Source organism: Micromesistius poutassou (genome assembly GCF_964030765.1).
Source record: "Micromesistius poutassou genome assembly, chromosome: 5".
NCBI classification, from domain to species: domain Eukaryota; kingdom Metazoa; phylum Chordata; class Actinopteri; order Gadiformes; family Gadidae; genus Micromesistius; species Micromesistius poutassou.
In genome coordinates this window covers 1,051,319-1,075,773 of record NC_140275.1, presented here as the reverse complement: position 1 = coordinate 1,075,773, position 24,455 = coordinate 1,051,319, and the positions used below count along the sequence as shown (strand labels likewise).

Genomic DNA, 24,455 nt, shown 5'->3' with positions numbered 1-24,455 from the left:
GTCCGCTGGTATTTTATCTTTTAACCAGACTTATCATTTACACTGTAGCTATTTAAATCCTTGTTTGATGAAGTGTGTATGTTCTCTCCGGGCAGTTCTAACCCAAACCACATACAGCCCCACTGTGGAGGTATGATCATTAGTGGGCGAGACTAATGACCGCCCACAGATCATTAGTCTGCTCCTTTCACAGAATGATCAAGATTGGCGTATCAAGCTCTCATAGTGCAAGTGGTGCTAATGAAATGCAGCAAACCAGTTCTGTCGTTCGTATTTTCAGAGACGAGGTTCATTCAGATATTCAATATCTTTTTTTTTTTGCATTGAGGCATTTATTACACACTAGAAACATTTGCTTTACAAAATAGCAGTTCATTGCTGGAGTGCTTCCATTCGCTTTACCATAAACACGGTCCCTGTGAAATATAATCCAACATACAAAATAATTACTTTAAATAAACGTTAACGCAGTATTTCTTAAGTATAAAAAGACTCATTCAATAATCTGTCTATTGCTAAATGAGGTACTGTCATCTGTTTTGTAATTTTCATAAAGTTTGGACGAATGCTCTCCAATTACAACACTGAAAGTAGGTCTTGATGTCCAAATCAAGAGTCCCTTCTTGGCACTACAATATATTGCACGGTTGTGTGTCAGCGGGGGGCTTGAAGTCCCACCGACCCATCCCAGGTGTGAGGCACCCACCACAGGCCGAGTGATCCACATGTCAAGGCTTCGGCTTCGTCTTCGTCCAGATCTATTCATTGTGGAGGTAGCCTATCTACCGGAGATGCAGAAGAGCTTGTAAAACAGTTCAATGTCTTTTTCCGGTGTGCTTAGAGGTCAGTGATTGTCTCCCGGGGCTCTTTGTCTGTAGACTGTCTGGTTAAGGGGAGGTCCGGTTTCTCCCCGTGCTCGTAGCCCAGGTTGTGGTGGCCATTGGACTGGCTGTGGACTCTCCTGCTCGTCTCCGTCTCCTGCCGGGCCTTCTCCTTCTCCTGCTGGAGCTTCAACAGCACGGCCTTGTTGACGCCGGGACCTGAGGGGAATAACGGCAGCATCAACCACTGCGCTTTACTGGCGTTTGGTAGGTCAAATATATCTTTCATATTTTTAAAAGACTTTCTATCGATCACTTCTTATTTGTTCTCTCTGTCTGCCTCTCACCGTGTGCATTTTACGTTTTACATTAAGGGAGTTTGGCAGACGCTTTAATCCAAAGCGATTTACAATAAGGACATTTGTCAGAAGAAAGAGAAACAACAAAATATATCGCGAATGAGTGCCAAGCGCTAGGTTCATTTAAAGTGCCAGGATATACAACCTACAATAAGTGCGTACGAGGGCTGTTTTCAGGAGAGTCGCTCGCAAAAGAGAGTTAGGCTGAGAGCTAGAACGATCTTAACTGGAGTCGCTACAAGAGAAAAAAACATGCGCTAAACCGCCTCGTTTCAAAACGTCAGGAGTCAGGACCGAGTGCGACAGTGGAGTAACGACAGGAACCAGAAACAAGGTGTTTGCGCGTCACACGGGCTCGCCTCCGTACCAAAGTAGCTGAGCAGCACCGGGAGGAAGATGAGACCGTGGGCCACCCCCAGCAGCGTGATGATCAGGTTGAGCCGGAAGAAGAAGATCTGGATGAGCTGCGCCTTGGCGAACGCCAGCACGATGATGCCCGGCAGGTTGGTCATGGCCACGCCGGCAAACACCTGATGGGGGTCGCACACAGGAAGGTCGCCTTTCAGTCCAGCGGCGTGGAGGATCACACACATACATGCACACGCACACGCACACACATACACGGTCTAACGGTTCGATGCACGTTTCATTTCGGTACGTACCGTACCAGGTTTTTATTGTTTTTATGGGACTCTAAAAAACGACTCTATAAAAAGTTTTTATTGATTAGCAGCACACACTGAGAGCGTCTTGTCTTGTCCTGATGTTTTGTGTTGAGGACCACAATGAAAATCACAAAATAAGTCCTGGACTTTATTGTGTTTTTATCCTCAATTGTATTTGATGTCTTTCCATTTGTGTAAGGCGTTTGTTTGATACAATTTAATGAATCAAATCAAAATCCAATTGTTTAATAAAAATCATGTACCGAAAAACATACCGAACCATGACTTAAAAACTGAGGTACGTACCGAATCGTGACTTTTGTGTATCGTTACACCCCTAACATACACTCACATACATAAACTCACACATACATAAACACACACACATACACCCACATAGATAAACACACACACACACGGACGGACGCACATACACGCACATACATAAACACACACACATACACCCACATACATAAACACACACACACACACACACAGTACGAACAGAGGAGTTGTGTACTGACCGCACTGCCCATGGTGGCGGTGGCCTCCTTGGCCCGCTCCACGTGGGTGGGCTGGATGCTGAGGGCGAAGGATCGGGTCAGGTGGGACACGAACTCCACGGAGATGCCCACCGCCTGGGGAGGAGACAGACGGGGGGGCTCACAGAGGGCTCTGCTGCTCAGATAGAACCATTCTGCACCAGGTTGGTTTACATCGGTAGAGAGAGAGAGCGAGCGAGGTAAAGCTGGGGTAGGCCATTTGGAAACACAGCCGTTTTGTTGAGTATCCAAACCTCCCCTTCCTTCAGGCCGTCCCCCAAAACACAGGACTAAGCTCCGGTTCCCTCGGTCAAATGTCTACGGGGAATAACACGGGGTTTATGAACGATCGTACATAACAAACTCTGTAGGGGGCGGAGAAGTAAAAGCTGCGTCACGTTTTGAACTACACACATTTCCCATCTAGTTTCGACTGTGTTTTTGGATTGTCGGTGCCGTTAAAATAGCATTTATAATCGTTTGCTACTTTAACGGCACCGACAATCTACTCACCTACAGAGTTTGTTATGATCATTCATAAACCCCGTGTTATTCCCCATAGACATTTGACCGAGGGAACCGGGAGCCTCGGAGGCGGGGCTTATCCTTCAGAGGTCCATAGGTCGGCCTTGTGGAGGACTCCGGCCCCGCCCAATGGGGGCCCGGCAGGGGGCCACCAGGTAGGCCGTCCAATAATCCCAATCAGGAAGAAATGGTTGGACTGACTTATGACAGGCCTGCGAGATCGACAGACCCCAGATTTCTTTTTTCGTTTTTGTCAGACCCAAAATATCCCAAAATATCTCCCCCTAGCACGGGCTCTCACCGTGACCAGGTTGATGAGCGCCACGGCGTTGTAGTGGATGTCCCACAGGGTCATGACCCCCACGGTATCCACGGTGATCATGATGATGGTGAAGAGGTTGAGCAGCCCCGAGCGCAGGTCCATGCCCAGCAGCAGGCAGCACACCACGAAGGTGGGCAGCAGGCACAGAGAGATGTTGAACAGGCCCTCAGGAACGATGGTCAGGTACTGCTCGTAGAACGCATAGGTCACCCTGAGGGGAGGGGGGAGAGGACAGGTCAGAGGGAGACGGGGGAGAGGAGGGAGGGAGACGGGGGAGAGGAGGGAGGGAGACGGGGGAGATGGGGGAGAGGACAGGTCAGAGGGAGACGGGGGAGACAGGGGAGAGGACAGGTCAGAGGGAGACGGGGGAGGAGGGGGAGAGGAGCGGTCAGAGGGAGATGGGGGAGAGGAGGGAGGGAGACGGGGGAGAGGACAGGTCAGAGGGGGAGGGAGAGGAGGGGTCAGAGGGAGACGGGGGAGAGGAGCGGTCAGAGGGGGAGGGAGACGGGGGAGAGGACAGGTCAGAGGGGGACAGGGGAGAGGAGGGGTCAGAGGGGGACGGGGGAGAGGAGGGGTCAGAGGGGGACGGGGGAGAGGAGGGGGAGAGGAGCGGTCAGAGGGAGACGGGGGAGATGGGGGAGGGAGAGAGGACTGGTCAGAGGGCTGAGAGGGAGGGAGAAGGGAGAGGGAGGGGAGAGGGCTACAGGGAGGGCATGGGGGAGACGAGGGCGCTAAACACACGGCGGCAATGTGCCGTCGAGCGACGCGGGTTTGATTCCCACCTGAGCTCCTATGCTACGTGCCGTGGCCTCTCTTTCTCAGCCACCTGTCCTGTTGTGTTGACATTGACTTACTGTTGGGAGATCTCCGGTTGTAAGTAACTAACAAACAAAACGGTGTGCATGGATTAAAGAGAGAGAATCCACGCGCTGAGGGCCCCCCCCCCCCCCCCCCCCGGGGGGAACGCGGCCGCTGTCGGGGGCGTGAGGTGAGGAGGACCTACGTGTAGGGGAAGACCTCGAAGTCCGGCGCCGTGCCCGGGACCTTCCTCATGCCCATGGTGATGTTGTGGGCCAGCTCGCGGACCTTCTCCAGCGCCCTGGTGAACTCCTGGGAGTTGGTCAGGCTGACGTGGTACGCCATGAACCGGGTGGCTGGGTGGGGGGGGGACGACACACACACCACACAACCGCTGTGAGCAGCCGACCCCTGACCCGAACTGACCCCCCCCCCCCCCACGATGAGACTGCTGATGGACAGGTCATCCCCATGACGACAGCACTATGTCACTCACCTATAATCTCTCCACTCTCATCCCGAACCACAGCCTTGTCGTACGCTCCAAGACCACTGGGGGGGGGGGAAGAAACGTGGGCGTAAGTATTTTAGTTTCACGGTTATTTATTCAGTTTGTACTACTAGTATATACTTGAAAGGTTTATGTTAGAGTTCACTTCATCCCATGAACATGAATGTTCGTTGTCGATGTCAGTCGGCTGAGTTCAACTTAATTGCAGACGACTTTCTCAGCGGGGGGGGGGTTTACATTCATTGTGTTAGTGTTAGCCAATCAGGGGCTTGCATGCCTCCGGCAACATGATTATTGTGGTCGAAACAAAACTACCAAGCGATTGGATCTTGTCTGTTGCTCACCCCTTGGGGCACTGCAGGTCCGGCCTGTTGCCCAGGAAGTCGGGGAGGAAGCGGTTGAACTGGTCCACGTCGGGCCTCACCACCATGTTGGGCGTGGCCTTTATACACTTCCGTCCACAGCGCCAGCCGGCTGAGGGCAGAGGAGGAGGAGGAGAAGAAGAAGAAGGGGTTACGGTCGGCTCTGCCTTTGGGAAGCGGTCAAAGCTCCCGTGACGTGCCACCAGGTGTGAGTGGGATTAGCCGCAACGAGCCGTTTTGGAAATCTGCCCCTTATGACATCATAAGTGGGCGTGTCTACCCAGACGTGTGCCGGATAGATCAGTCTACCAGCCTACCCAGTGGACCGTAGCAAACGTTGCTCGTCTATCCGTCACACATCTGGGTGGACACGCCCACCTGTGATGTCATAAGGGGCAGATTTCCAAAGCGGCTCGTAACGGCTAATCACACTCACACCTGGTGGCACGTCACAGCACCTTTGAGGACCACATAGGCGTCCATGTGTGTGGTTGCCAGGTTGGGGTACGAGAGGCCAAGATGTAAAGAACTCACATTCAGTAGCGGGGCAGAATTTCCCCGTGTTTGGGATGGTGTACAGCCGACAACACTTGGAGCTGGGATTCAGCCAGTCGATGAAGTCATCCACCCAGGAGTTAGCAGGGACGGCCAAGTAGGACCTAGTGAGCGCACGCCATCGGTTAGTGAGGTGCACTGAAATTCAGATGAACGTTTCCCTCTATTTCTACATTACTCTCACATTATGACATTTTACTTTTTACTCATGCATACAGCAAATACATCAAAGTGTTCTTAGGAACATTCATATGAATGGAGTTTAAAGAGAAGCCGTCAGAAAGTCATTGATGCGCGGTTATTTTTCAGTATTCACTTTAATTTTGCATCCCATTTAAATCCTCCCCATAAGACTGCTTTGGCTGTCGGCTGTCTATTACAATCACTGTCCCTTTCGCACCCGGTGGGGGCCAGCAGCACACGGAGCTCTGCCGGCCGTTGAGGTGCTTCACGACTGCCCTCTGAATGTGTGCCGATGAAACCTTCTGTGACAAAGTTGAGCGGTGACTGTTTAAAGACCTTGGACTGTATCTGACACAGGCCCCCGAGAAGCACAGACGGAAGAGCAGCACGGTTTGGTGCACAACTGTTTTAATAATTCTATTATTTAAGGTGAGAGGCGACGCGCAGCATGGCCTTAAAACGGACGCTTTTCAGTCCTTTTCCCATAGTGCAGTTGATCATTAACTGTTAACTGAGTCTGTAAGAGGTGAGAGATAGCGAGGGTTCAGTGCACCGTGCCAGGGCATTAAAGCAACACAGAGACAGCGTGTAGTGTCAGAACAGAGCAACATAACCCTTTAATTTAAGGGACAGCTTTGGTATCCGCTGAGGCATTAAAAACAGTCAAATCAAAGGGATATTCTAACGCTTTGAGACATTTTTCTTAATTTCCTTGCAGGTTGTGCTCTGAGCCATTGTTAACATCCGAACACGAGTCTGTGCATTACATGATTAACCTATTCTGTATGGATTGATAAAGCATAAGCCGCTTACAGTTCAGGATATTCGGTGGCGTACTGAATCTTCTGTGTGAGGGAGAACTGGTCACAGCCCACGCTGGAGCACACGGCGTCCATGCCCGCAGCGCTGGTGAAGTTGAATCCCTTGGTGGTCACAAAGTAGGTCGGGATGCCCACCTCAAAGTACTTGTACAAGTACTTGAAATACTCCAGCATGTAGGAACCCTGCGTGCCCAAACAAAGCCATTCATAACGGGGGGTGATACGACGAGAACCGTTTGTGAGCCGTGAGTTTAGTTGGAACCGAACAAACAAGAGGTATGATTCGAAAGCAGCAAATCCTCAGTCCTGCCTACCTGAGGCATGGCCAGCTCCTGATCCAGGCCCACTGTCACGTGGAACATGAGGAATATCGAGCAGCAGAACATGACCACGAACACCACCATCTGGGGAGGAACACACCACCGTTTGGAATGGTCTCCACTCTCGTCTCGTGTTCACTGATGCTTCTTCACTAAGGAGCTGCCACTGACTACTTCTACCAAACGTCTCTGAGATACTACTACTTCATCATTGGCTAGTAATTAAGTAGATGAATTGTAAAGTAGTAGTGGTAGCAGACGGTAAAGTAGATGAATTGTAAAGGAGTAGTAGTAGCAGACGGTAAAGTAGATGAATTGTAAAGGAGTAGTAGCAGACGGTAAAGTAGATGAATTGTAAAGGAGTAGTAGCAGACGGTAAAGTAGATGAATTGTAAAGGAGTAGTAGTAGCAGACGGTAAAGTAGATGAATTGTAAAGGAGTAGTAGTAGCAGACGGTAAAGTAGATGAATTGTAAAGGAGTAGTAGCAGACGGTAAAGTAGATGAATTGTAAAGGAGTAGTAGCAGACGGTAAAGTAGATGAATTGTAAAGGAGTAGTAGCAGACGGTAAAGTAGATGAATTGTAAAGGAGTAGTAGTAGCAGACGGTAAAGTAGATGAATTGTAAAGGAGTAGTAGCAGACGGTAAAGTAGATGAATATTAAAGGAGGCTGGGAGTAGTATGTAAAGTACGTAACATACATAATGCTGGTGATATTGTCAACACTACAGTATCCTCCTCATCCTCAATGTTAAAACCGCTTTCCGGGGTCGCGGGGGCAGCAGCTCCAGCAGGGGGCCCCAGACTTCCCTTCCCCGGGGCCACATTGACCAGCTCTGACAGGGGGGGGGGGGGGGGATCCCGAGGCGTTCCCAGGCCAGTGTTGAGATATAATCTCTCCACCTAGTCCTGGGTCTTCCCCGAGGCCCCCAGTGGGCATCCTTAGCAGATGCACTACAGCAGTGGTTCTCAACCTTTTTTCAGTGATGTACCCCCAGTGAAATATTTTTTCAGCCAAGTACCCCCTAACCAGTACCCCCTAACCAGTACCCCCTAACCAACGCAAAGCATTTTTGTTTTGGTCTCCTTTGCCACTTGTCCCGCCGTGTTTTCAAAAGAATCGCTGCTACGCTTCAACCACGACTCCATCGTTGATCCAAGTGATTGACAGGTGATGCCAGGTGGCATATGACAGGTTGGGTCGAACCATCCTGGTATGGGGGAGACTCTGGGTTTTAAGGATAATGAAATTGAATAGCCTACTGAATATAAAATTCATTTTATGAACTTTTATGAACATGCAAAACTTATGAAGTTTTGCACGGATGCTACTTTTTAAAAAGCATGTATATTTAAAAATCTCACGTAGCCCCTGGAGTGCCTTCGCGTACCCCCAGGGGTACGCGTACCCCCATTTGAGAACCACTGCACTACAGCATCCGTTCATGTGTGTGACGGGTCCGGGCGCCGGCGCTCTTACCACCACGATCCTGCTGACGGGGTGCAGCAGCACGGGGGCGTAGTACTTCCTCATCAGGGGCAGCAGCAGCCCCTCGTTGGGCTGGGTGGGCCGGCGCGTTCCCACGGTGATGCAGCACGCCAGCTCGCAGCGGCTGCTGTCCTGGCGCCGGGCGTCCAGGGACAGCAGCGCCACGAAGGCGGACATCTGCAGCAGGAAGTCCATCAGCACGGCCAGCGCGGCGTACAGGGCGAAGGACTTGACCGCCGGCATGGTGGACAGCGCTCCTGGGAGCGGGACAGGGGGAGCAAGGTTAGACGGGAACAGACGCATCGGATCAGGGATCAGAACTCCAGAGTAAAAGCCACGCTTAACCGTAACTGATTTTTGTGTTTTGCTTATTAAAAACAAATGCATCTTATACTGTTTCCGTTGTTTCCGTCGTTTCGTTGATTGCCTTCGGCATTCATGAAGCATTCTGATTCAGATTCTTTAGGATTCTGGTGCTTTAGAAGAAGTCTTGCTGACATCCTCGTCAGCCATCGACTTATAGTGAGACGCCTCAAGAAACGTCTTCAGACCGGTCTCTGAGAGGTTGGAGTTTGAATCTCATATCTAGCTTTCTTCTGACAAATTATTTTAGGTCACTTTGGATAAAACCGTCTGCTGAATGCCCTTAATGTAACGCTAAATATCTTCTGATGGCTTTAAGGTGTCCTCACACGCGACGATGGACCCGTACACCTTGAGACATGTGGGCCGTCCTACGATAGGATGGATAGACGGCCTCTCACCTAGGAAGAAGCAGATGGACTCTGAAAGGCTGCACAGGAGCATGCTGGGAGCAACATTTCCCAGAACTCGTCCGATCTGCATTTCTCTGGTCTCGCCTGGCCTCCGCACGTCTCTCTAGAAGGACGAGCACAGGGTTCAAAGTGAAGACTACCACCTTAAGTTAAGTGCACATACATTGTGTATGCAATAATGTGCACACATTTGGTCCTCGTGTTCTTCCTCAAACATCTTCCTGTTTTGACTTCTGCTCGTCAGAATCAGAACCCATCTACCTTTTATCGTCAACACCTGAAAGACGTAAAGGGGTGCCAGGTTTTCAACCCCATCCCAATGTGTGCGACGGTTCTGGCTCCACGCGGTCCCACTCAGTGGTGTCAACAGTACTGTGACCCTCTGTCTCTCACCTGGTGCTCCAGCACAAAGATGAAGATGTTGTCTGCGCCCACGGCCAGAACCAGGAAGGGAACCACCTGCAGGATGATCAGGGAGGACGGGATTCCTATCCAGGCGTAGAAGCCCATGGAGGCCAGAACGGAGCAGCCCACCACCAGGATACCCCCGAAACCCACCAGGAACTTGGAGTCCACCTGGAAGGAGAAGGGCAGGTGTGCAGTGTAATGATGCACATATTTGGCTGAATACATGACGTTTTTAGTGTTAACTTTATCTAACACTATAGAGCTATAAAGAAAAACTGAGGTTTTGTTTTATCGGCCAATTTTGAGATATGCGTCTGCGTCTATATTTGAGGGAGATCCATTTAAACATTTGAGTGTCAAATCTCTTTCATGTAAATGAATCTATCTTTCCAATCTTTAGAATCTTACACATTGCCCTTTAAAATCTACAGCATGTGTTATATACTGTGTAGGGGCAGTAAAACTGTAGTCTAAAGGTGTAGATAAAGATTTAGTTTCTCAGTTTATTGCAGTCATCATTGCCACAATATCTATAGAAATATCTATATCTGTATCTACTCTACGCAGTTTCTCCATTTGGCTTATTAAATACATTAAAGTCCATATAAAGGCGGCGTGATTGTTTAGGTCCTGCCTCATCTCATGATCCTCGCATTCACTGGCCGCCCGAGAACGCTGTGAATACGGTATGGGGACGTGAAGGCAGACAAACCAGTCAAACCATTTGGTTTTGAGGGTTCGGGCGGTACTTACCAGTATGCGTTTGAAGGATGAGTACTCCCCCAGTGCCACGGCAATGTAGATGAAGATGACCAGGTAGCTGATCATGAAGATGGGGATGTCCTCCGACGTTGTTCTGTTGATCTCATCCTCAAGCGACCTCTGAGAGAGAGAGAGAGAGAGAGAGAGAGAGAGAGAGAGAGAGAGAGAGAGAGAGAGAGAGAGAGAGAACGTAACATCACCGAGAAAGAGAGAGAGAGAGAGAGAGAGGGAGAGAGAGAGAGAGAATGGCAAGAGAAATCAACACGTCAATGACCCTGTCAATCAGACGGACCACAAAACCGTGTGAATGTGTGTTCATGTCCATTCCACTGGTGGACTCTCAGACTTTACGCAGAGTCACATCCAGTTAGGTAATACCTTAGTCCTCAATGACAAGCTCCTTAACCGTATACAAAATAGCATTAAGAGGACATCAGCCCCCAAGTTCATACCTCCGCCATGTAGGCAAACGTGAAGTTGTTGCTGGGGTCCTGCTGGTACTCTTGGACGATGTCGAGGAATATTTGCTCCCACTCCAGCGCCACGTTGAACCGGGGGTCGTCCCGGTTGTAGTTGTTGAGGGAGAAGGTCAGGATGAGAGCTTCTGCGTTCGTGAAGTCTTCGTCTGAGCGAGGAAAGAGACATAGGGAGGATGAGAGTGGCAGAGCTGAGTTAGCTTACGTGCGTGCGTGCGTGCGTGATGAGGTTGACGAGGTTGGTGAAGGGTTTGTCAAGTTTGTGAAGGGTTTGTCAACATAAAGCAGAATGTGCGTCACTCACTCTCGTAGCCTCCGACCGCGAGGAACGGAAAGACGGGCGCCCCATAGTCGGCCATGCAGCTCATACCCAGGTCGGTGATGTCTCTAAACGACAGGGGGGAGCTGTGGACAAGATGGAGGTCATTCAGTCTTCATTTCAGCTCATCATTCAGACACACATATATTTTGTTGACATGACACCACATTCAGCATGAATCATTCTTTGGGTTTAGTTGTTCTTACTTGACACAGTAGATGAAGTGATCCCTCCAGTCCACTTCTTTGGTTACTCCTAATTCTGTCATGTTAACCTTTGCGTTGAGATTGGTCACATTGTTCTGGAAGTACTGCAACAGACTGTTGACCGCACAGTCGGTCATCGTGGGGTTGTTTGGGTTCAACGGGGCAAAACACACGTCCTTCAGAGTTGCACTTCGATTAAGGTCTGATGACCAGAACTCGATATTCTACAGAAAGAAACACAGAATATATTAATTTCTTCAATAAATTCCCATACTACTTTGATAATAGACAATGGTGCAAGACGATGCTGTGGTTATATGGTCTTTACTTGTATTTTTGTCTGCAGCTCCAACAGCTGAGTTAGGAGCCCTTTCTCGAGGATGCCGCTGAAGTTTTGCGTCCCAAACAACAGGGAGTCGTATATATGTCCCTGTCTGCCCGGCGCTGTCAGGATCAGCTGGTTGGTCCGGAAGAATGGGTCAAAGTACTTATCATGGAAGTCCTTTTCTTTGCGGGCTCTGCTGTTTGGAGCAGACCACAGCTGGACTGGATCGGTGGTCAGTTCGATATACATAAGGCCTGTGGCAAAGACGGCCACCACTATGGCTGCAGCCATGAGCACCTTAAAGGAAGAGAGGTATTACACAATCATTACTGAATGAACAATGACGTCTATCAAGATTACCTCATGTCCTGCTCCTTAATTATCTCGATTATCGAACCAAGAACATCCAAGAGCATAGCACTGCATGATCTGCAATGAAACATTAAAGTCAAGGCTGGGGAGATTTACCTTGAGTGGATGCGAGGCCATTAGAGTTCCCCAGGACTGAAACAGAGAGCCCAGGAACTCCTGAGCAGCCAGGCTGTTCTTGTCCGTACACGACACCTCAGAGGGGTCGATGAGTGGCTGGGTCACCGTAATCCCGTTCTGGTCCTTGGCGCTCGTTTTCCCCGTCCGCTTCTCCTCGTCCTTCTGCTTCTCCTTGTCGTTCACCCAGCAGGACACCAGCAGGTAGAGCAGGAAGGCGACGAGCAGCAGGCAGAGCAGCAGGATGGAGATCACCAGGAAGCCGTCGATGCCCATCAGGCGGAAGGGTCCGGCGGGCATGGCCGGCGGGGCCATCACCGGGCATGAATCCTGACAGTCCTGGCACGAGCAGCCCTCCCCTCCCGTCGGCGTGGTCTCGTTGCACCTCAGGGTCCGCCCGTTGTACGGCACCATGCCCGCGGGCACCCCCGCCGTGTCCCCCGGCGGTATCAGTTTGAAGTCGATGTCCAGAGGGGCCAGACCGTTGCTGGAGTCGCCCTGGAAGTCGTACCAGCGCTGGGCGTTACACAGCTTGGCGCCGTAGCGACCGCACATGGTACCGATGGCGAACCCTCCAGTGGCAGGGATCCGGACATTCTGGCAGGACCTGAAGGCTCCCTCTGCGAAGGTGGTGGAGAGGTAGGCCTGGTAGCCCAGCACCACCTCCACATTCTGGCCCAAAATGGTGACGTTCGTGGTTTCTGTGACGTTCACCGTCTGGGTCTGGTTGGGGCTGCATGTGTTGATGCAGTGCAGATGGGCAAAGTTGTCTGCACAGGAGGGGCAGCGCATGAGAATGACCTTGGACATGCTGAGGCTCTTCTCCAGGGTCTTGAGCTGTTTAATGGAGCAACAGGCTAGGGTCGCATTCTCTCCACGGTCCAACATCGGGCACACCTGCAAAAGAAAGGGGTTTCATAGGTCGGTTGCCTGAGAGACTTAGGTCCCGCGAAGGGGTAGGGTGTGGGGGAGTGAGGGGGAGTGCTGTTTTTCCCCTTAAAATCAACCCTTGAACTCTAACCAGCTCGGTAGCTGACTTGCAGCTAAGGGCACTCAAAGCAAGTGTTCTTGTTAAGGGGAGAGACTTACTGCCTTTACTGTTGTAAAGGTGCTGCATTCACAGTCAAATTCCAGTCTTGTAGTTGATCTCTTTGCCTCACGTCACATTCTGTCTGCTGTTCCTCTTTCGATGAGGCTGTGCGGCCAAAGGGTAGAAATTACTCACCGATTTAAGCTTCTGGTAGTGGGCGCCCTTGAGTGCTCGAGCCGGGGTGTAGCTGAGGCAGGGAATGATGGGATCGATGAGAGAGCTCTCGATTGAGGGGTTCTTGCCACATTCCTCGTAGAAGGCGCACTGACCGGGCTGCACCTGCCCCTGAGAGAGGACCTGTGTGAAGACAGCCCAGACATTATCAGGGTGTGAGCTTGGCGGGACAGGACATAGACGTCGTTCATTGGCAGTGAGGGAAGAAAACCATCGGGTTATTGTTGACAATGTGCAACGGACATTGGCATGTTTTACTTCATGGATGTTGAATGCGATGATGTGATTTTCTTAATGTAACGGGTAGGCACCCTAGGACCTGGGAGCCACCTCAGAACAGTCTGCCTGGGGAGGCCCGTTTCGGTTGCAGGTGTTGTTCAGAAAGTAATTATCCCTAATGATGACGATATCTTATCTGTGACGTCATGACCTGAGCCGAGTGCGTGCATAGTGTGTGTCGCCAGGTCAGCGAGGTGGTGGTGTGATGTTAAAACCATAAAAGGGAGGGACCACTGTCAAAGATTGACTGACAGTGGTACTGCACCTCATGTAAGACATTCAGCTCCGATTTTTGTTAGAAAGGTTGAAGCACATTTATCTGCCATCATCTCATCTCATCTTATCAGTGTTTGCTAAGAATGTGTGTTTTTATCTAGCCTGGAAATCAGAGGAATCTGCAAGCTCATGTCCTATTGGCTGTGCCCCCCCCCCTCCCGATCAGACCGGGGTCCAGTAGACCCGGTCTGGGTCAGGCCCAATCACAACGCTTTATATACTATTGGGCATGTGTTTGATATGATGACTGTACAGTCAATGACGCATTGATTCCCATCCGTTCTGTAAGAAGTTATGGACTTGTCCTTATTGTTATTAACATATCATCAATCAAAGTATATATTTATAATGGATACCAAATTTGCACCCCGGTTCATCACATTCATGACGTTTCTTTGCAAACAATCCATTCAAGGTTCCAGCGAACACTGTGTCTGTTGGACACTTTTGGGCAACAGTTAGAAACAGTTAGAAGCAGTCAGTGGACCCTGACCACTGGGTCAACTTTGCCAACAATCACAGGGTACTAAAAAAACACTAAAAGCACTTCTATTACTACAACTTAAAAATTATTTTGATAAACTAGAAGTTATGTATACAGTACTGTATGTGAGTGACATGAGTGTGTTTCTCAAAGTGGGTTATTGTGTGTGTGTGTGTGTGTGTGTGTGTGTGTGTATGTGTGTGTGTGTGTGTGTGTGTGTGTGTGTGTGTGTGTGTGTGTCTGTGGAAATGCACTTACCAAACATGCGAGGAAAATTATCAGCGTGGTCACACGGCCCATGGCTTCACCTCAGAATAAAAAAAAGAGTGCCAAAGAATCTGGATCCTTCTCCCCGGCGTACAAACACACACAGGCCAAGCCAGTGAGGGTCCTGAGGTCTCCGGATCAAAGCTCTTCACGGCGTGCTCAGAGAAGTCCCGGGTCTCCAGAGCCTCCACTCTGTGGCTGGTGTTGTGGAGTGTGCTGGTCTTGTGGAGTGTGTGTTAGGAGTGGGATGGGAGCTGAGGCAACCAAGACACAGCCAGCCCTCACCCTCCTGTGATGTCACACCTGCCTTATCTGGTCCGATGTGATCCGCTCCAATCACAACCGGGGATGATCAATTCCTTCCTCTGATCATTAACATGATTCTGACGTTGCTAGGGGGGGGAAAATCAACCATATACAGTAAGATTAATGAATAATGGAATGTGCATTCTTGCATTCAACAAAAATACCTTAGAAAATAAATTAACTCTGCAGTGATTTGTTTCATTTTTACTATATTTAACAGTAGGGACCCCACCAATATATTGATATAATTATTTATTTTATAATAAACACGGCTTTGCTCTAACCCAGCAGGTGGTACAATGTAAAAAACTTTGTCTCTATTTACTTAAATAAATCATAAATCAAATGTATTGAAACTTTTAAAACTAGAAGTAAATATGAGTGTTGGCTATCCCTGTCGATCTGGATGAAGTGTCAAAATTATAATTTTATGAATGGTTTTTGTCACATCATTTTACATCATTTTCTGTAAGACCTTTAGCCTCATTTACATATTGACGCCTCAATTTGACACCAAATAAGGATTCATCCAAACATCTATTAAATAGAAAAAAATATAAAGTGCATTTAACATTTTCTTTTTCAATCCCATTTAAATATTGAATCAGTCAATCTAAACATTTATGCAAACAATTTCACCAATTTAAAAACATATTTATTTAAATGTCCCCCCAGAGAAATGTTGACTCCATGGCTACGGCCTTGGAGAAAAGGATACCATTATACATTTCCAAAACTTCATCTGGTTAAACAACTTATTTTAATCCTGAGAACATGAAGCGTTTGACGAGCGTGACTAGTGACTCCCTGTCTCAGAGTCCCAAAGGAGTGGAGATGGTGACACACATTATAGACCTCACAGGGATAGTCACACCGACAGGTAAAACCGTACTGCCATGGCCGTTGTCATATTATTATTATTATTAAAATGACATGTCATGGTTATGGTGTGTCCTTGACCGCATGCTTACAGGTGAGATTAAAGGTAAACTTGGCCCTGTCCACAGCTGTTATCATTCTTCAAGGACCCTGGGAAGATAAACTCGCCAAGGGACAGAGAAGCACCACAAAGATCACGACCCAGGCATATCGGAAGCATCGGGTCTAAAGTACTCTCACACATTTGAAATGTTGAATAAGCAGAGATGGACAAGAGATAGAAAACAGCAAAACAGGGGGAATCCGTCGACTTCATCACCATGAAGTCGACGGAAAGAAATGGGCGTAAAATGTCACCAAGTCACAAATGCATGTTTTGAGTATGTTATGTTGCATAAGCCTAGTCTCAAAAATAGTATAGGCCTAAATCTTAACTGAACAATTGAACGTAATATGTAGGCCTATACACCGGTAATATATAACTACATACAATTTGACGGTTGATTATTTTTTTTATATATATGATTTTTCTTTAGCAGTAGTTAAGACCTACTGCACTTGAGAAATCTTGAGCACATCTCCGGGGCAAAGCATGAATACTTTAATGATCTGCACCATACGGACGTGTATGTTATATAAAGTATAACATTATATAGCCTAACCATGGAAATATCTAAAGGAATCAGAATGTTCTCCTGATATAAATAAACATTGATAGAATAGTTTGGATTCAAATCTCAGAATAGCATTGTCTGTATATATGTATATATACACACATGTTTAACCTATGTAGGCCTACTCTCTGTGAAACAAAAGGCATTTATTCCTTACACAAAATATCAAATTTGATCTTCAAGCTATTGAAAGAAAGGGGGTTGCTAAAATTATTTGATTCATTGCTTTGGGAATGAATAACTTAATATTAAGATTTATATTGGTTTTAAATGGAGTAATAGACAAAAATTGCCCTTATGTTTTACAGGTAGAGACATGCTCATCAAAAATATATCTAAAAAAAAGGTTATGTCCCGGCAAAATAGGCCTATATATTATTGGCTAGTGAATACTTCTGGATTAGGAAAATGTTGTTTACTATGTTAAGTACCCCTTATCTTTATGTCATAGCCATTTACCTTTTCGAAGTCCACATTTTAACTGCTACCTGCTAAATCTGCATATCTGCTAAATCTCATCCCTCCCATCTCTTATCAACCCTTAGAACGAAGGGACCTTACCACCATTATCTCCACCACATCTGGACCCACTTACAGTACGAGGGAAGGGTGGCATGGCCGTAAGCTCTTGCCTATCGGCGCGGAGAATGTTGTTCCAGGTGAAGTAAAACTCACAGGCTGGGAGATTATCCTGATATTGACAGGGTCATAAATCATTGAATATTAACCGTGTTGGCCTTCTCGTATCTGTTGTGGTTCAACCTTGACACAACGATTGATGGTTAGGTGAAGCACATTGAAAAGTGGGGTGAATCTTCTCTGATGAAGGATAATGAGCATCCCCTTCTTGAGTTGTACTTGCTTAGGATGATATAACTACAAGTAGGCCTACATATAATTCTGCACCTTTTTTGAGTGCTTGTGTAATTATAGTTAGAACAGATGGCCTTGTCTACATACCTAAATAGCCACCGTTTAAGTTATCCTCAGGGCACTGTAATGATCAATAGGCCAAGTGTAAATACAATTCCCAAAGTATTTTTTTCAGCTCTCCTTTAATGCTTTCAGGTCAGAGGCCACCAGCTTTGAGGTGTCAAGTGTTCTTAAACGGATCTTAACTCAAACAGTGTGAAAGTCAGTTCAGGGATCTCCATTCCTGTCTGAGCAAAGGAAACTTTTGCATAATTGCACATTGCAAGCCCATCCATCAATGATGGCTAATGCTGGGCAAACATGACAAACAAAAGGTGGGTGTTGATGTCTGATAAATCGGACTAGTCTGCGATGACTTCCTTTTCGATCTTTATTACTTAAGTCCCCTCTTACTCATGGCTCAGTAAATAATACCCGATGTCTCCATGCAGCCATTTGTTTTTCCGCAACAAATGGGTATGGTGGTTTCCGTATCAAAGTCGGTATTCGTCATTTATTGAAGCATAATCTTAAATCAAAATGTATTTGGTTTATGAATAACAGCCAGGATTGTACCTCCATAGCTTGCTTGGTAACACCCACACCCCCCCTGTCTAGACAAGGATACTGTTTTAGCGCTAATTATGTATTCTATTTAAAAAACAATGTGTATGAGTATACTCTGAATGACAGGAAGCACTTGAGACATCATGAATTTATTCAAGGAAAGCTGAAAAGTGACAAAATCATTTACCGTTCCAATGAAAAGTACACCAACTTCAGAAAGAAAGTAAAACACTTTGAAAAAATTGTAACTATACTAATCAATGTCTTGTAGTACAAAAAGAAACAAATATAGGAAGAAAAAAAAAAGCCCATGCATCATTTATCAAAGTTCAATAGCACTGTTATATGAACGTAAAATAAAGAACCGGGAGAGAGAAAAAAAGGACTTCTAAAATCTGCGTTGCTTATTGGGTCCATATTCACCTGGACCGGGCAGGCCCCGCGGGAAGCCGCCCTGCTGGCCTCCGCCACCGGGCATGTTGTTGTTGTTGTTGCTGCCGGGGCCCGGTCCCATCAAGGAGGTGTTCTCAGCAGACATGGGTGGGTTACCGGCAGGACCGGCGTTGCCACCCATCAAGTTCCTATTCATTGGCATCCCGTGGCCGCCAGCCATATGCATCCTCATCTCCTGCTCCCTGCCTTCCGGGAAGTTCCCCCTGAATCCTTCCTGCTGCCGCTTCATCATCTCCTCCCCGCGCATCCTCACCTCCTCCTCTCGCCGGCGCCGGTCCTCCTCCTGTCGGATCTCGGCCTGCTTTCGCTTCTGCATCTCCTGACTGTGGAGCTCCTCCATCCGCCGGAGCTCCTCCTGGCGGCGGAGCAGGTCCTGCCTCATGAGGATCACCTGGTGCTCGTGTCGGGCCGCCTCCATCTCCTGCTCCAGCTTCTCGTGGGCCTCCTTGATGTTCCGGTCCACCATGTCGTACTGCTGCTTCTCCATCTCCATCAGGGCCTTCCAGCGCATGGCGTACTCGTACTCGAAGGTGCCCGGCTGGGCGAACCGCGGCGGCTGCTCCCTCTCTTTGTGGTACTGCTGGTTCTTGTTCACCAGCTTCTCTGACAGGCCCTCGTCGTCGTCGAACTGGTCCATGGGCTCCACCGTCACGGGTCGCGGGAAGGCGGTCAGCAGGAAGGCGCCCTCGCCGCACTTATCCAGCGCCTTCCGGGCGGCCGGCTTGGAGGTGTACTCCACGATGCCTTTCCCCGTGGGCCGTCCCCGGTCGTCCACGATCACTATGGCTCTCTCGATCTGGCCGAACACGGCGAAGGCCTCCTCCAGCAGCTCGTTGGACACGAAGTCGGGCAGGTTCTTCACGGTCAGCGCGGCGCCGTGCGTGGCGAAGCGCACCCGGATCTGCCTGCCCCGGAACGGGGTGTCGTCGAGCTCGGCCCGGGCGATCTCGGCGATGATCCGCGACTCCAGCCGGATGAACCCGAAGCCCCGGTCCTTGTTGATGAAGATCTCGGAGGGCTTGCCGTACTTGGAGAACAGCTTCTCCACCTCGGGCTCGGACACGCCGGTCGGGAGGTTCCCCACGAACAGCCTGCTGCGCTGGGTGTAGGCCTTCTCCCCGGGTTTCCTGAAGTTCTGCAGGTCCAGGGTGAGGGCCTCGCCGGAGTCCGGCTTGGCGCTCTGGTGCTCGGGATGCTGCCCGTTTGTGTTCATTCCTCCGCCGGGCTTCTTCTGCTGCTGCTGCTGCTGCTGCTCCGCGGGGCCCGGCTGTCGGGGCCCGTGGTTCTGCTGAGGAGGAGGACCCCTGTTTCCTTGCATTTTTTTTTCTTTTCTTTTAAAACCCCAATTATTCTCCGACCTTATTTGTGTTTTTTTTGAACGCGCTCTTCCTAAGCGGTGAGACGGCCGCGCACAAAGAGCTGAAAATGGCCGCAGCTATCGTGGCTACCAGCAGCGGGCTAGGCTAACACCGGGCTAACAGCGCTGTTGTGGTCCGTGTTGCCAGATTGGGGCGTGTTTCCCTCGACATTTGGCGACCTTGGCTGCAAGCAAGGCAACGCTGGTGGCCAGATGGGGCGGGAATCTGAGCCGATCTGGCAACGCCGGTTGTGATTTGAAAGAGACGGCGTCACTTTGTTCGTGACGCGTTCGACGCGCGACGCCGACGGTGATTTCGCGGGAGCCTCGATGTTGTTCCGTCGTTCCCCACCTGGTGCGTGAAGTTTAAACTGCGCACGTTTGTAATAGTTCAAAACCACCAACAAACCAACGCGGAATTACGCATAGAAAGGTAAGATTGTGTTTACCGTGAACATTGCACGTTGTCATTGTTGTCGGGTTAATGTGTTATTTGACAACTGTGTCTGTAGGCCCGATTGCGGGACACTGACAGTAAAATAACATGATGAAATAAGTTGACATCTCCACGCTTCATGTTAACACCAGTAACGTGTTTTTACCGTCTTCCAGTCATGTTCTCCGACCTGAGTGCCCGCAGAGAGAGCTCGACTCTGCTCTGTCGCCCGGGATCCGAGGACCCGGGGCCGGTGTTCGACCGGGTTCTGCCCGCCTACACCCCCTGCTCTGAACGCTTCAGACTGGGCGACCGGAGCTTTAACCGTCAATATGCGCACATTTATGCTGCACGTCTCATGCAAATGACGCCTGGGCTCACACAGAGAGCGAAACAGAGATGGGGTGAGGTTTGGTTTCGTACTAAGGGTAACGCTGACCCATTTGTAGACGTATGAGGCATGACTTATGTCTTGAGTCGCTTGTTTGTGTATACAAATGTGTATGCTCTCACAGGAGAAGATGTATGCATTCGGAAACTATGCGATCTGCAGACAGGGGAGCAGTGTTGCATTGTGGGAACCCTGTTTAAACATATGGACTTGCAGCCATCGATTCTGAAGGAAATCAGTGAGGAGGTAAGGTTTCACCGCTTACTTAAGACGCATCCCGAATTACACACAATCAAACACACCATGGCTGAATTGTCACGGGCCGATGCTCTCTAGTCCAACTCTAACCTGTGGTTAACTCTTCCATGAAGCACAATATCCTGCCTCAGCCGCCGCGCACAAACTACATCAGTGATTCTGACGAGCTCATTCTAGAGGACGAACTGCAGAGGATCAAGTTGGAGGGCAAAATCGACAAAGACGTTTGTGTCACGGGTCAGTTTCCATCGTTTTCTTTAAAGGTGCCATGACGTGCCACCAGGTGTGGTGTGATTAGGCGTTACAAGCCGTTTTGGAAATCTGCCCCTTATGACATCATAAGGGGCAGAAAGTGGGCGTGTCCACCTAGACGTGTGCTGGATAGATCAGTCCACCAGCCTACCCAGTGGACTGTAGCTAACGGTGCTCATCTATCCGTCACACATCTAGGTGGACACGCCCACCTGTGATGTCATAAGGGGCTGATTTCCAAAACGGCTTGTAACGGCTAATCACACTCACACCTGGTGGCGTGTCATGGCACCTTTTTAAGGGATGACTGCTGTGTATGTGTGTGTGCGACGGTGACGATATAGCAGTGAAAAGAAAGCGCTTCTTTTAGCTGTTGTGCTAAATCTTTATATGTCTTCTCTCAGGTAGCGTCATTGTCATATACGGTGCCGAGAAAAACATTGGGAAGTTCTCGGTGGAGGACTACTGCACTGCGGATCTCCCTCCGCAGAAAGCTCGGCCTTCACTGAGCTCTGACCGGTATAGCCGCTCGCACATGAGCACACAATAGACACACACAAAACCACTCACTTTGCAGGCAGAACACTCATCGATTGTCAGACTAATCGCTGGTCTCCGTGGCTGGTTCAGGTTCATCCTCCTGGCGTCTGGTCTGGGTCTGGGCAGTTCTCGCGCCGACAGCATGCTCAGTCTGCAGCTGCTGGTCGACATGGTGACCGGTCAGCTCGGGGACCAGGGGGAGCAGAGTGGGGCGGCCACCATCTCCCGAGTCCTGCTGGCCGGGAACCTCCTGAGCCAAAGCACTCAGGACAAGGAGGCCTCCACCAAGGTATGCTGTGGTCCTGTCTGTGGGGAGGTACAAGACGCTGGTAGAACCTCAACCATTGACGATGAGGACCTCGCTGACAGATACAAGGCATCTCTACGTAGCCCACTGTCAATTTGATAGATTGCTGTGACCACATGCTATGTGGATAGGCTACAAATCATCGTCATTTGGACATGCTGTTCTATTCATTATTAGACGGTTTTCCCCCTTGCACCTGAATTTGAACTTCTTCAATACAAATCAGTTTAAATCAAGTAAGCTGTTTGAACAGGTGTTTTGAGAAGAAGGTAGTGAGAGACTGGCACTTTTGTTTAAACGATTAGTACACAGGAATCGCTTCCTACTTCACCTATCCTTCAAGACGAGTGTCCTTGGAAATGCATGAAGGAGTGGAGAACGATAATGAGTGGCCTCAACTGTGTGTCCCCAGCCCAAGTATCTCACCAAGAAGACGCAGGCGGGCAGCGTGGAGGGGATGCGCCTGCTGGACGAGCTGCTGCGCCAGCTGGTGGTGAGTCTGAAATAGCCACGGAGAAGCATAGTGCACGTCATCATGCAGAGTAACGCACCTTACAATCTCCACCGAGGGTCTTGGGTGTGCAGCAAGAGAGAAATTCTGATGTGTGTGTGTGTGTGGTCATCTGAACGGCGTTCCCCTCTCTCTCTGCAGGCGTCCGTGCCGGTGGATGTGATGCCCGGCCAGTTCGACCCCACCAACTACGTCCTCCCCCAGCAGCCGCTGCACCGCTGCATGTTCCCCCTGTCCTCGGCGTACCCCACCCTGCACCTAGTCTCCAACCCCTACCAGGCCGACGTTGACGGCGTCCGGTGAGAGCTCGTATGCCACAGAGGCGTAAGGGATCGCATCTTTGTGTTGTCGTTGGGGGTATTGGTTGAGATTGGAGGTATATTCCATATAGCATATAGAGCCTCTACTCTGAAGTCATTTTGGGTCATAAACTGAACATATGTGCCCTTGCAAATCCACTCATAGCAGTTGTGATGAGGTGTTGTGCTCCTGTTAAACCCTAAAATGCTTATTTTTGGAGGGGTTCAGGAGTTGTAATTGTTTTAAAAGCCAGAGATTTTAAGATTTAGAGTCTGTCTTTGACGTTGATATCATCTTGCGCTGACCTCCCTCCCTCCCTCCCCCCATGCAGGTTCCTGGGGACCTCGGGACAGAACGTGATGGACATCCACAAGTACACCAGTATGACCAGCCACCTGGACATCCTGGAGAACACCCTGAGGCTGGGCCACCTGGCGCCCACAGCCCCCGACACGCTAGGTACCGGCTCAGTGCAAAACCTTTAAATGTTATAATGTTATCCCTCACTCACTCTGCAGCGTTCACAGGCCTACAGCAATAATAAGCTATAAACAATGTCCTTTTCACTAACGGTGTTTTTCCTGTATTTGTGGCTTTACAGGATGTTATCCGTTCTACCAGAAGGATCCTTTCATTCTGGAGGAGTGTCCTCACGTTTACTTCTCTGGCAACGCACCCTCTTTTGACTCCAGGATGGTAACCGGTCAGTACCAGTGTCTGGTCCTATCTAGAGCTTTAGTACTGCTATATGTAACCGGAACGGTCATTTATGGCACTGCTATGAGGAAACTCATAGCAGTGCCATCATTTTTTTTTTTGTCTTTGAGGGGTATGTTATGTTTGTTTTGAATGTAATGTTTATTAAATGTCTGTTTGTGTTGGGTTCTGCATCAGTGGCCGGGTTTACACTCAATAAATATCTAGATTCTGTTTGTGAACCTCGACTGTGTCTAGATACAAAATCTCATCTGTTTACCCAAAAGCCACAACGCACTCACCATCACCGTCGCCTGTTCCCACCGAGTTTGGACGTGCGCTGAGGTTCAGCGGCGCTCCTCATTATTCCGCCGGTGCTGCTCTGAATGTTATTGTCCTTTTTACCCTCCTGTGTTTTATAGCTGTTTGGTTTTAAAGGTGTCCTCCCTACCTTTTAACCAGGTCCTGACGGCCAGCAGGTCCTTCTAGTGACCATTCCAGAGTTCGTCACGACCCAGACGGCGTGTCTGGTGAACCTGCGCACCCTGGAGTGCGAGCCAATGAGCTTCTCCTCCTTCTGCACCGCAGACGAGGAGGACAGTGAGATGAACGTCAGCCACTGACGCTTTCACACGCATACACACACTCACATACACACACACACACGCTCACATTTACACACTCAAGCGTGATGTCTAGAGCTTTCTGAGACTACTCGCATGTATTATTCAGTGTTGTCTCGATCCAGTGTAATGGCGTCGACGATTTGTGAAACCATCTCTGAATGATGACACTATCACTTCCACGTGCCACTCATCCATGTGCTGTATGCTAATAACAATAAGCATCTTTAAAGACTTTGAATTGCTATTCACTGGCATTCAAAGTTATCACGTGTCACTAATATGTTGACTTCAAGAAGAAGAAGAAAGCATGTGTTTTTAATTTAAGATCTTTGTGGCAACAATGTCTTGAACCACCACAGTCATCACGAGGAGCACCCCACAAAATAATAT

At 49.1% G+C, this 24,455-nt stretch overlaps 3 protein-coding genes across 3 annotated transcripts; 1 reads left to right on the top strand and 2 right to left on the bottom strand.

The window, feature by feature from the left end:
- Positions 1-317: 317 nt before the first annotated feature.
- Positions 318-14,829, bottom strand: npc1l1 (NPC1-like 1). The gene is made up of 21 exons (XM_084468294.1): positions 14,592-14,829; positions 13,256-13,417; positions 12,013-12,927; positions 11,548-11,841; positions 11,220-11,443; positions 10,999-11,099; positions 10,671-10,843; positions 10,210-10,338; positions 9,442-9,624; positions 9,037-9,151; positions 8,264-8,529; positions 6,779-6,868; positions 6,457-6,647; positions 5,440-5,564; positions 4,888-5,017; positions 4,529-4,584; positions 4,238-4,388; positions 3,214-3,445; positions 2,370-2,483; positions 1,548-1,710; positions 318-1,040 (listed from the first exon to the last, which is right to left on the bottom strand). The coding sequence occupies exons 1-21, from the start codon at positions 14,631-14,633 to the stop codon at positions 838-840; spliced, it is 4,059 nt and encodes a 1,352-aa protein (XP_084324420.1). The 5' UTR covers positions 14,634-14,829; the 3' UTR covers positions 318-837.
- A 3,250-nt stretch (positions 14,830-18,079) lies between these two features.
- nono (non-POU domain containing, octamer-binding) lies at positions 18,080-19,848 on the bottom strand. Its single transcript, XM_084468301.1, has one exon. The coding sequence runs from the start codon at positions 19,707-19,709 to the stop codon at positions 18,327-18,329; it is 1,383 nt and encodes a 460-aa protein (XP_084324427.1). The 5' UTR covers positions 19,710-19,848; the 3' UTR covers positions 18,080-18,326.
- Positions 19,849-19,972: 124 nt separating this feature from the next.
- Positions 19,973-24,437, top strand: pold2 (polymerase (DNA directed), delta 2, regulatory subunit). Its single transcript, XM_084468300.1, has 11 exons — positions 19,973-20,181; positions 20,361-20,588; positions 20,700-20,821; positions 20,947-21,070; positions 21,490-21,604; positions 21,716-21,914; positions 22,345-22,425; positions 22,585-22,742; positions 23,075-23,202; positions 23,345-23,446; positions 23,902-24,437. Exons 2-11 carry the CDS (start codon positions 20,363-20,365, stop codon positions 24,060-24,062), a joined length of 1,416 nt encoding a protein of 471 aa, XP_084324426.1. The 5' UTR covers positions 19,973-20,181; positions 20,361-20,362; the 3' UTR covers positions 24,063-24,437.
- The last annotated feature ends 18 nt before the right edge of the window (positions 24,438-24,455 follow it).